This window comes from Meles meles, chromosome 7 (genome assembly GCF_922984935.1).
Source record: "Meles meles chromosome 7, mMelMel3.1 paternal haplotype, whole genome shotgun sequence".
Lineage (NCBI taxonomy): Eukaryota > Metazoa > Chordata > Mammalia > Carnivora > Mustelidae > Meles > Meles meles.
This window is the reverse complement of record NC_060072.1, coordinates 47146635-47159382: the sequence shown is the minus strand read 5'-3', so window position 1 is coordinate 47159382 and position 12748 is coordinate 47146635. Positions and strand designations below refer to the sequence as shown.

The window sequence follows — 12748 nt, the reverse complement described above, 5'->3', positions numbered from 1 at the left end:
ATATTTTCAATTACCCGTGATCATCCCTTGCTGTAAGTCATTCAGACATCTCAAACTCAGTATGCAGCTGAACCCTGTCCATTTCTCCTTGACACGGCCTCCTCCTACTTCTCTTATCTCAATTAATGGCATCATCTTCTACCAGATACCCCAGGTGGCCGCTCCGGAATCTTCTGTTCTTCCTCCCGTACTCTACTCAGATACCAAGTGCCATCTTATCTCATGTAGAAATAGTTCTTGACTAAACCTACAATTCTTCATCAGGGCCTCTGTGGTGGTTTAGCTTTTGACCCTTATCATTTCTACAACTGCAATCATTTTATGACCCCAACTACCTTTCTGATCACATCCCCCAACTTTGTTCTCACTCTGCTCCAGCTATACTGGTCTCTTTAACCAGTCCAACAGGCCAGACACACTCTTGCTTGAGTCTCTGCCTCACTGTTTGCTCTGTGTGGTGATATTCTTCCCCCAAATACCAACATAGCCCTTTCTCCCTTTCTTTCAGATGTCTGTTCAGTTATCACCTTCTCGACAACACCTCTGAGAACTGTACTGTCCAAAATTGTAAGCCTCTAACACTTGCTACCCCACTTTCCTGATTTAATTTTCTCTTTGGCATTCACTACCATCTAACCATCTAACCTATCTAACCATCTAACCTACTACACTCTTGACTTATTTATTGTGTTTGTTGCCTTTCTTTCCTACTAGAATATGAGCTTCATGACCATCAGGCTTATTTTCCTCACTTCTGTGTATCCAGCATTTAGAAAGGCGCCTAGCACATAGTAGGTGCTCAGTGATAAATGATTTAATGAGGGAGTCTCTTCTCCATTCAATCTATTCCCCATGGCCATCTGATTGATCTTTTTTAAGGTGCAAATTTTTATTACAAAACACTCACTCTCTGGCTGAAAACCTTGTATGGTCTCCTCACAGCTTATAAGGAAAAATAAATTCCTGAGGAAGGTATGCCAGGTACTCTCTAACCTGGCTTCAGTCTGCTCCCCCGGCCTCACCTCTCTTCATGCCACCCCCACTTCAGACCCACCCGTGGCTCCTCACTGGTCCTTCTCACACCTCCCAGTCTTGCCAAAGGACCGTATCTCCGCACTGGGTTTCTTTCTACCTTCTTTCCACGTGCAGAATTATTTCATCTTTCAGGATAGTACTGAAAGGTCCATTTTTATGAAGACCTCCCAATTCCACCCGACTTCCACACTCTTCTTGATGTTGGATATTCCTTTCTTCTATACTGTCCTTATCACAACGTATCGTCATCCTTTGTCTGTGTGTCTGTCTTCCCCACCAGTCAGCCAGCTCCTCCAGGACAAAGCATGCCAAGTTCATCTTCATGTTTCTGTCAGCATCACCCCCCTCCCTTTCAGACAGAGCTCCTTAATGAGTAAGCCATCAGACCAGGGTTGTTGTCTGAACAACGACCCCCAGAGATGTCCATGTCCTAATCCCCAGAACCTGGGAATATGTTACCTTATGTGGCAAAGGGGACCTTATAGATGTGATTAAGGTAAGTATCTCCAGGCAGGGAGCTTAGGCTGGATTGTCCGGGTGGTGACCAATGTAATCACGAGAGTCCTGAAAAGATGGAAGGGGGAAGCAGAAGAGTAGAGAAGAAGATATGGCGACACACACAGAGGTTGGAACGATGCTATTGCTGGAAGGGGGCATGAGCCAAGGAATGTGAGTGGCCTCTGGAGGCTGAAAAGGGCAAGGAGAGGATCTCCCCGTGAAGTATCTAGGAGAAGCACAGTCCTGCTGATACCTGAAGCCTCGATTTTAGCCCCATAGGACTCACTTTCAGTTTCTGACCTCCAGAACTCTAAGAAAATAAACTGGTGCTGTTTGAAGTCGCTAAGTGGGTGGTAACTAATCACAATGGCAGCAGATTTTAATAATACATCTAAATTGGAGTGGGGTAGGCTGGAGCCCCCAGTGAAGAGGCTGACTGACATGGAAGTGATAAATCATAGTGAACATCCCCATCGTGTCAAGAAATAGCTGTCCTCTCCCCGTGTGGCTTCATCCCTTTGATCCTGCGGCTCTGAAGGAATAGCACCCAGGGATGGGATCCGGGGCGAAGCGATGAGCTGTGCAGATTACCTGTGCGGCCCTCAGTCTGGGCTTCCTTGCTGAAGAGCCCTCCACTGACAGTCAGGATCTGTATCTTGTATTTCTTTCCTGGCGTTAGCTCTTCAAATTTGTGCTGCTTGGTGGCAGCTGGCTCTGATGTGTTACTCAGAAGGATCCCCTTGTCGTTTAGAAGCAGGATCTCGTATCTTTCTGCCACGCCGGCAGCTCTTTGCCAGCTTACTGTTAAGGAATGACTGCTGTATGCATTGTCTGCAATTATTCCCTGGACAGATGCTGGGACTGCAGAGGAAGAAGAGAAGCGAGGGCTGTCAGTTTCTGTCACTTCGGCTAAGCCAACTGAGAAAGCAGGTGAGAAAAACTTTAAATCAGCTGCAGAGAAAAGAGGTTGCCACCATTTCATTCACGTTGCATGGACACTTTCCATGTGCCCTTACGAGAGAGCATTTCTTGGCCTAGATTATCTGTACACCTGCTTTGAGTCTCTATTTTTTCCCCTCTGATTTTAGACAGGCTCTTGAAGTCAAACAAGTAGAAAAATTAGTGAAAGTGACTCTGATAAATATGCAAAGTGATTCAGATGTATGTATCTAGAAAGTGGAAAATGCTGAACAAATTTACATTCAGTGAATATAGTTTGGATGGTGGAATTATGTTTAGACTTTCATTCCCAAGATTAACTCAAGTCAAAGCTTTCAGCCTTGACCTAAGCAGTAGTATATAATAAATTTTTTTTACTATGGCTCCTGATGGGAAAGGTAAAGTAGTATCATTTTTAGTAAGATTTTCTGTCCCAGGCTTATATTTTTTTCTCATTCTACATAATCTTAGGAGATCTCATTCACTCCCATGGTTTGAATTGTTACCCATATGGTGACGACTCCCAATTTAAACTTGCAGTTCAGATCTTTCTTCTATTTTTGCAAATGACATCTCTCCCTGCATGTTCCATCCAGTTCTTAAGAGGCCCGAATTGGACTCCTCAGCTCCCTCCTCATACCTACTTATTGTCCTTGGTGCAAGTCAGAAACGTGGGTTGTCCCTCCTATACTACACATAATCAAACATGGGTCTTGTAATTTCCACGTCCTACAACTCCTATCTCTTTGATCTACCCACTTCTCTCCCTTCTCTGTCCACTACCACTCCTCTAGGACTATATCATCCCTCACTGCATTATTGACCAGTGCCCTTCCTTCCTCACCTCCCACACTATATCTGGCATATTTTCATGGCAGCCCCATGCAGATGGCCCTTCAACGGCTCTCCGTAATTCTAAACACCTTAACAAGGCATACAAGGCCCTTCATGATTTGGTCCATCTACTTCCTTGGCCATATGGCTCATCTTTACTCTAGCACACCACACCGTGTGTAGGTCCTCAATGTTCCGTGCTTTCTCTCACCTTCAGGACTTTGTTCTTTCTGCTGGAGCCAAGTCAACACCCATGTCACCAGGATGACTTCTTAGCATCTATTTAAATGCTACTTTTACCTGGAACCCTTCCGTGGCTCTTCATGTTTGCTCCTAACACACCCCATTATTACTTTTATTTTAGAAGTGATCGTGTTGTAATTGTCTTTTTATTTCCCTGTCTCTTTAACTAGACTATAAGCTTCTTGAGGTTGGGGGCTCTATTTTGCTACCGAATTCCCATTTTCTAGCATAGTGCTTGGCATATGGTTGGAGAGATACATATATGAAATAGATACACAGGAGGGGACAGTACAGAAGCCCAGATCCAGGGCTAAATGAGTGGTTATGGGAACGGAAGGCACCTGATAAGTATTATACCACAGTAGAGAAGGCAAAAGGTTTGGAGCCAGACAAACCTAGATTTGAGTTATAGCTCTTGATCTTATTACGTGCATCCTTGATAATGTTTTATAAGCGTTCTGGGCCTTACTTTCCTCATCTATAAGATGGAAATAATGATCTCCATCTTCTAATGTAACGAGATCATTTTTAAATGCCTGGCAGTTAGAAGGTGCTTTTAGCTTATTCGTGTTTTAAAAGTAATATATTATTGGTAATATTAACATAAAGAGGCACATTATTCCTTCATTTGTTACTTATTCTTGTAACAAATGAAGTAAATGGCATAGGTGTTCATTTTTTTTTTAATTTGAGAAGGGTAAATTTTATAGAAAATAGTATTTTCTATAAAATTTTACTATTTACATGTAAGTAGTTGATGTAAATAGTTACAGAAGTCTATGTGTTAAAACTAAAGCTTTTACATCGTTTAGCAAGTATGAAAATTTATTCAAATGATATGGCCCTTCAGGACCTTTCATTTGTTCTGAAGATCTCTATTACAAAAGAAAAATGCAAAAAGAAACTATGAAAAGGGATCTTGAAACTACATTGAATTATGGCTTTGACTTCGGATGTTTTTGACTTGTGAACAGCTAAGCCAGTCCATCTGCTGTCCTGTTGTGGAGAACAGTTTGGCTCTTCTCCAGGAGGGCACTCACCTGTCCGCCCCACTGTGTCTACCTGGTTCTTCAGGGAGCCGCTGACTGAGGCGATCACAATCTGGTACTGTTCCCCAGACTCCAGCCTGTGGAATGTGTGCTCCGAGATGTGTTTGGAGACTGTCTGAGACTCAACCTTTTGATTCTGCCTGAACGCTGACACTGTGTAGGAATCGACGTCCCCTCCACCAGGAGTCCAGTTGACTGTCAGGCTATCTGTCGCTCCATTGGGAGAGACGTGAATATTTCTGACAGCGCTTGGAACTAAAAAGGAAAATAGATTTAAAAGTCATCACTTAGAGAATGAACTATGGAAATTTTCAACCAAAATTGTCACGCTTCTTATATGTTGGCATGTACTAAAAGAATTCACTTTCATATATTGATACCATTTTTCTCGGACTTTTCTGCCTGAACTGAATTTGACTGGGGAAATTTAGAGGGACATGGAAGCCAGCAAGTGGAAATGAAGGTTGCCGGTAGTAGAGCGAGGGGCTAGTTAGATTGCCTTGGTCCAAGTCTTGGTTTACTCATTTACTAGCTGGGGGACTACAGGCAAATTACTTACTCTCTTGTCAGTTTCGGTTTCTTCATCAGAAAAATGGCAGTTATGGTAATAGTGACCAGCCCACAGAGTTGTGAGGATTGAACAAAATGTCCATGTAAAGCACTCTGCTGTGGGTTTGGTTCATGGTAAACTGTCAACAAATGTTAACGGACATAACAACACTCCTAACGGAGTTCCAAAGGAAACCCAACCAACAGAGTTATTTTTATTTAATCTGTGAGCCTCACAAGCACCAGCTAGTCACATTAGTCCAGTGCTATTTCTCTGAAAGCTTTTTTCTCTTACCCTACATAGTACTTTACTTTTGTTAATCCAGCTTGGACAACATCATGGTCACCATCAAGATAACCTCACTTCTTGCCATATCCCTTTTACCCTGAAATCCTCAACCCAAACGCCTGGCTACCCAACATGCTAAATTCACCAGCACATCTACTCAAGTTCAAGAGTCGCATTTCAAATTACCTGTGAAGCCCTCAATGAAGGCTGACTGCTGTACTTCTCCACTGATGGTCAAGACAAGAATTTTATACTGGCGCCCTGGTGTCAGGGAGGTGAATCGATATTCAGTTGCGGTATTTACGAGGTGAAAAGGAGGAAATACTTTCATATCGTTGAAGAGCAGCTGGATCTCATATTGGTCGACATCCCCATCAGCTCGTGACCAAGTCACCAGAAGGTCTTCAGTGCTCCTATTCCGCAATGTTAGATCCCTAACGGGCTCTGGGACTAGGGAGGAATATGGCAAGACACTTCAGGAAAGTGACTGCTCAAAGTTTACCTACACAGTAATTTATGAATCACATTCAAGGAACTGGCAAACATCTCTCTTCCCCAAATAAACCACTTGAACTACTTCATGCATAATTAAATGAGAAAAATTGGAAGCAACTATTAAAATTGTAATTTTTTCCTGACATAAATCTTCTATGCCAAGTGTTGGTAGGATATAATTATAAAATGAATTATGACCTCAATCATAAGATAAAACAAGATGTCTAGAACTTTAAATGCCACAGTGCAGGAGGACCGGGAAGAAAAATGGGACAATTGGCCTTCTTGCTTCCCAACTGTGCTTGCTTTTATCTACCAATAAATATTCTGCAATTACAGGCCATGGCTTGGCTGAATGATATTAGCTCCAAGTGAGAGTGGGAATGCAATTTACTGGTCAGAAAGCAGAGAGAATTCAAGGTTCAGATATTTTATTTACTGTCCCAACCAACCATCAGATTTTACAAGCTTTCCACTTACTTGTTCTTCCATTCCCTTGTTCACTGGCTTCATATTGTCCACTTCTTGTACTAACAGTGACGCTGTACAACCGTCCAGGGACTAACTGAACAAACACACATTCGTTTTCACTCTTGGGGATGCTTTTGGTTTGAACAAAGTTGTTTTTGTTTTTAATGGTGACTTCATAGTGATCAAAGTCTCCAGCAGCATGCACCCAGGATACCTTTAAATAGTCACTCCTGGCTGAGTTACTAATACTGACTCCCTGGACCTTGTCAGGCACTGAAAAAAAAAGAACAGAGAACAGCTGAAGATGTAGAGTGTCTAAGGGAGTAATTGATCACAGATGACAACCTGGGACAGTGAAGGTAAGTGAGTAGATTTTTTTCTGTGGGCATTTAAAAGAAAAGTTTTGTACTTTTAGATCACACATTTCCAGAGGGGAAAGATTGTTACACTACTTGGAGTGATTAAATGGATCTTTTAACAGAGCTAAAGAAATGAATTCTAATCTTGTTTTTTGCATACACGCAAAATGTCATGTACAAGATGGAAATTAAATATGATAACTGATGATTGATGTGAATTGATGGTGATGATATTAATTCCAACATACCTTAATGACTCAAGACATGATAAAAAGTTACCAAGAAGAGTATAAACAATCCAAAAGAAAATTGGAAGAAGAGGAAACACGTAGTTAATACATGAAGAGATGTCTAACATCATTGGTGATAAAGGAAATGCAAGTCAAGACCATGGCAAAATACCATTTTATAACCATATGGTCAGCAAAATTTAAAAACCTGACAAGACCAAGTATGAGACAGGATGCCCAGCCATGGGAGAGAAGATGAATGGGCCATATATACACAATGAGATTATATAGCAGTCATAATTTCTTTTTAACTCAAAATGCAAAAATATGGATTTTTGCCTTTAACATCAAAACAAAAAATATAAGTGAATCTTATCAATATAGCATTAACTGAAAAACAAAGTCTTAAGAGAGTACATACTGCATAAAATAACCTTTGTAAAAATCATGTTAGAACAACTAAAATTTTTTAAACCTGTAATTTTAGGACTATATAAATACTAAAACGATGCAAGACGAAAGGCAAGAAGAGAGATGAAACTAGGTGTCAAGATGATGGCTACCTTGGAATGAATCAGTCGGGTGGGAACTGCACGATTTGATACAGATTACTGTCAAGGTTCTAGCTTTTATTTTTTATTTTTTTTAACATCTTAATTTTATTTTATTTTTTTCAGTGTTCCAAGATTCATTGTTTATGCACCACACCCATTGCTCCATGCAATACGTGCCCTCCATAATACCCACTACCAGGCTCACTCATCTTCCCAGCCCCCTCCCCTCCAAAACCCTCAGTTTGTTTCTCAGAGTCCACAGTCTCTCATGCTTCATCTCTCCCTCTGATTTCCCTCAATTCACTTTTCCTTTCCTTCTCCTAATGTCCTCCATGTTATTCCTTATGCTCAACAGGTAAGTGAAACCATATGATAATTGATTCTCTCTGCTTGACTTCTTTCACTCAGCATAATCTCCTCCAGCCCTGTTCAGGTTGATACAAAAGTTGGGTATTCATCCTCTCTGATGGCTGTGTAGTATTCCATTGTATATATGGACCATATCTTTTTTATGCATTCATCTGTTGAAGGGCATCTGGGCTCTTTCCACAGTTAGGCGATTGTGGCCATTGCTGCTATGAACATAAGGGTACAGATGGCCTTTCTTTTCACTACATCTATGTCTTTGGGGTAAATACCCAGTAGTGCAATTGCAGAGTCACAGAGTAGCTCTATTTTTAATTTTTTGAGGAATTTCTACACTGTTTTCCAAAATGGCTGTACCAACTTGCATTCCCACCAACAGTGTAAGAGGGTTCCCCTTTCTCCACATCCTCTCCAACACACATTGTTTCCTGTCCTGTTAACTTTGGCCATTGTAACTGGTGTAAGGTGGTATCTCAATGTGGTTTTGATTTAAACCTCCCTGATGGCTAGTGATGATGAACATTTTTTCATGTGTCTGTTAGCCATTTGTATGTCTTCTTTGGAGAAGTGTCTGTTCATGTCTTCTGCCCATTTTTTGACGTGATTTTCTGTTTCATGTGTGTTGAGTTTGAGGAGTTCTTTGTAGATCTTGGATATCAGCCCTTTGTCTGTAGTGTCATTTTCGAACATCCTCTCCCATTCTTCAGGTTGCCTCTGTGTTATGTTGACTGTTTCCTTTGCTGTGCAGAAGTTTTTGATCTTGATGAAGTCCAAAAAGTTTATTTTTGCTTTTGTTTCCTTGATGCTGTGGTCAATATCGAAGAAGTTACTACCTATGTTCTCCTCTAGGATTTTGATAGATTCCTGCCTGATACTGAGGTCTTTCATCCATTTTGAGTTTATCTTTGTACATGGTGTGAGAGAATAGTCGAGTTTCATTCTTCTATACATAGCTGTTATTTTGGGTAGTGGTTTCTCAAGTGCCTATTAAATTATTAAAATAATTAATTAAGTGTCTAAATGGAACTGGAAGCCTAAAAAATAAATAAAAGTGACAAAACACAGTTTCTTGAACCAAGAATTATGATTAATCCAATTTTGTGCACCTGAGGTTCCCCCAATAAACATACAAACAAATAATGTGTGCCTGTGTTTTTTCTCTAAATCTATCAGTTGATCAATCAATTGGACAAAGCCTGTATCTAAACTTCTCTTCCATTTTCCTTCAAAGCATGAAAAACCCAGAAATTGTAATATTTTGGCAACTAGGCTATATTTCCCATGATACTTCTCACATCTGCAAGTTGCATTTTATTATCTCTTGTTGGCATACGTGTACTGGTTACTTTTTGTATTAGAATATATCTCCCTGCAGAAATGGAGCCAGGACAGATATGCTTTCTTCAAGATATTCACTGGAACCAATTATAATGTAGCTAGAATTTATTCAACACAGAATGAAGGAAAATAAATTCTGAAGTTTTTATGCATGGGCTGAGTAAGAAAAGTCCATGACTCAGGCAATTTATTGAAAACAAAGCAGCTACTAGAGGAAGAAAAACCAGACTACATACCATGCTAAGTCAATAAGGGGCTCTCCAGGTGGAATTGGAGGTAATTTGTGAGACCTGCCTTGCTGCATGATGAGATGATGTGATACAGAATTAGAAATATTGATATTTTCACCCAAAACATAGAAAAAAAGCATTAGAAAGGGAAAAGGGCTTTGACACAATCAGCTAAAATCAACAAGACAGCATCTCAGACACAACTCTATAGTTAAACTGATATCAGGGGCAATGGATTGTCTTGATTAGTCATGCGTCAAATCCAAGTTCATGCTGGTAAAGAGTCAAGAAGGTGCTTTGAATAGAGGATCATTTTTCTTCCATTTAAAAACAATCTTGACAAAAGGCTTGCAGTATGAAGGTCAGATAGATAGGAAACATTCACGAGTTGACATGGAGGGGAAGCAAGGGGTTAGTAGGATGACATATCCTTTGATTCTGGTGATTTGTAGGTTCCAAGTTGATCAACATAAGACACTGACATAAGGCTGCTTCATAAATGGAAGTCTACTTTTCAGATCTCAGGCATTATTATGATTATCAGTATAATTAGATCTTAAATCATTTGAGGGTAGTGAATAGCTTTTTATATCCCCGACCAGTGCTTTCAGAAATAGCATGATGTAATGGAAATAGTACTGGAACTAGGTGAGTTTGACTACTGGTCAGCCATGTGGGCTTGGAAGAGCTAAGTTTCTCTCTGGGACTTGATCTACAAATGTGATGGAATTAGATCAATCCATGGACACTTTCAATGTTAGCATGCTGTAGCAATGTAAATCAGTGGTTCTTAAACTTTTTGAGGTCATAGAAACTTTGAGAATCTGATAAGAGCTACCCACTCACTCCACAAATAAACACACATAACTTTCTTATCTGCAACAACTCCATGGACAGTTTTGGGGGTTATGACATTCTTAACATCAATCCATAGAGCACTAGCTAAAAACTGCTGATCTAAGTGATTTCTGATTATTAATTCAGTGAACATTTATTCAGTGCTTATTGGATTCCAGACTCAGTGCTAGGTAATAGGATGATGTCAATCGCCTTGACCCTCTGGAAAAAATAACATAGTTTTAGATTTTTATAAGGTCTTTGGTCCAGAAGATGATTGGCTAATTCTTGCATTCAGCAACAATAAAATCATGGGTGCTTATATGGGCTAGGTATAAAGAGAAACACAAAAAGGATTTGGTTCCTGACGTCAAGGCAATCACAGAGGGAGAGATGCAGATGACTGCAATGAATAGTAAACGTCTCCTAGAAAAACATGAATGTGAACTTAGAGGGACACATGACACAGCTGTGAATACTAAGCATGATGGAATTAAGTGGATAGAGCAGAAAGATGGGGACCCATTATAAATTTAAGTAATAAGAACCTCTGTCCAGGTTATTGGCAAGAAAAGCAAAATAAAGACATATTAGTAAAAAATTTTGTGGGAGGTCAATGAGCAGATCCTAGCAAAGGATAACATGTGTCAAAAGTGATTTTGAAATTTTCAGTTTAGATGAGTGTGAATACACTTTGGTTTTGGAAATTTGACAAATTCATTTTTTATAGTATTTCTTTTCTTTTTTGTAATTATTTTTTCTAGTTTTATTGAGAAGTAATTGCCTTATATCACTGTATATTTAAGGCATATAGCATGATGGTTTCATTTATATATATTATGAAATGATTGCCACGTTTGGTTCAGCCAACATCCATCCATTCATACAGACATAATAAAGAGGAAAGAGTGAAGAAAAGAAAAAAGGAGGAAAATGTTCTTAATATGATGATAACTCTTGTGATTTAACCTCTTAAGAACTTTCTTATGTATTGTCATCATGGGGCACATTACATCACTAGCACTTATTTATCTTATAACTGGAACTTTGTACCTGTTGACCATCTTTCTCCAGTTCCTCCTTCCCCCACTCTCTGCCTCTGCCTTTTTCTATGAGTTTGCCTTTGCTTTAGTTTTAGATTCTACATACAAGTCAGGTCATTGAGTATTTGTCTTTTTGACTTATTTCACTTAGCATAATACCTTTAAGATCCATGCAGGTTGGGGCAAAGGATAGGATTTCCTAATTTTTATGGCTGAATCCTATTCCATTGTATAGATATACCACTTTTTTTTAAAGATTTTATTTATTTATTTGACAGACAGAGATCACAAGTAGGCAGAGAGGCAGGCAGAGAGAGAGAGAGGAGGAAGAAGTCTCCCCGCAAAGCAGAAAGCCTGATGTGGGGCTCGATCCCAGGACCCTGGGATCATGACCTGAGCCTACGGCAGAGGCTTTAACCCACTGAGCCACCCAAGCGCCCTGATATACCACTTCTTTATCCATTCTTCTTTATCCATTCATCCATGGATGGAACACTCAGATTGTTTCCATGTCTTGGCTGTTGTAAATAATGCTGCTATGAACACAAGGGTGCAGATATCTTTTCGAGCTAGTGCTTTTGTTTCCTTTGGATATAATCCCAGAAGTGGAATGTTTGGATCACAGGGTGGTTTTTAATTTTTTGAGGATCTTCCATACTGTTTTCCATAGTAGCTATACCAGTTTACACCCCCAACGGTGCACAAGGGTTGTTGCCTTTTCTCCATGTCAATGTCAGCATTCATAACCTCTTGTCTTTTGATGATGGCCATTGTAACAGCCAAAAGGAAATATCACATTGTGGTTTTAATTTGCATTTTCCTAATGACTAGTGATGTTGATCACCTTTTCATCTGCTTCTTGGCCTTTTGTATATCTTCTTTTGTTTTTTTTTTTAAGGTTTCATTTATTTATTTGACAGAGAGAGGGAGAGATCACAAGTAGGCAGAGAGGCAGACTGAGAGAGAGGGGGAAGCAGGCTCCCTGCTGAGCAGAGAGCCTGATGTGGGGCTCCATCCCAGGACCCTGAGATCATGACCCGAGCCAAAGGCAGAAGCTTAACTCACTGAGCCACCCAGGCACCCCACATATGTCTTCTTTAGAGAAATGACTATACAGGTCCTTTATCCATTTTTAATAGGGTTATTTATTTTTTGCTATTGAATTGTATGAGTTCTTTGTATTTTAGATATTAACCACAACTTTGGGTATTAACCCATTATCAGGTGTATGGTTTACAAATATTTTCCCATTCCATAGGTTGTTTCTTCACTTTGCCGATGGTTTCTTTTGCTGCACAGAATCTTTTTGTTTTGATGTAGTCCCAGTTGCTTGTCTTTGATTTTTTTTTGCTTATGCTTTATATGTCATATCCAAAACATCACCACCAT

The 12748-nt window shown here is 39.9% G+C and overlaps 1 protein-coding gene across 2 annotated transcripts in view; it reads right to left on the bottom strand.

The window, feature by feature from the left end:
- The window catches only part of PTPRB (protein tyrosine phosphatase receptor type B), a 114206-nt gene that overhangs the window by 41055 nt on the left and 60403 nt on the right, over nt 1-12748 (bottom strand). For both annotated transcript variants that reach the window (XM_046013980.1, XM_046013981.1), the window contains 4 exons: nt 6412-6675; nt 5623-5886; nt 4590-4853; nt 2125-2394 (listed from right to left, as the gene is read on the bottom strand). In XM_046013980.1, coding sequence (XP_045869936.1) covers nt 2125-2394; nt 4590-4853; nt 5623-5886; nt 6412-6675 — 1062 coding nt within the window. The remainder of the gene's footprint in view (nt 1-2124; nt 2395-4589; nt 4854-5622; nt 5887-6411; nt 6676-12748) is intronic.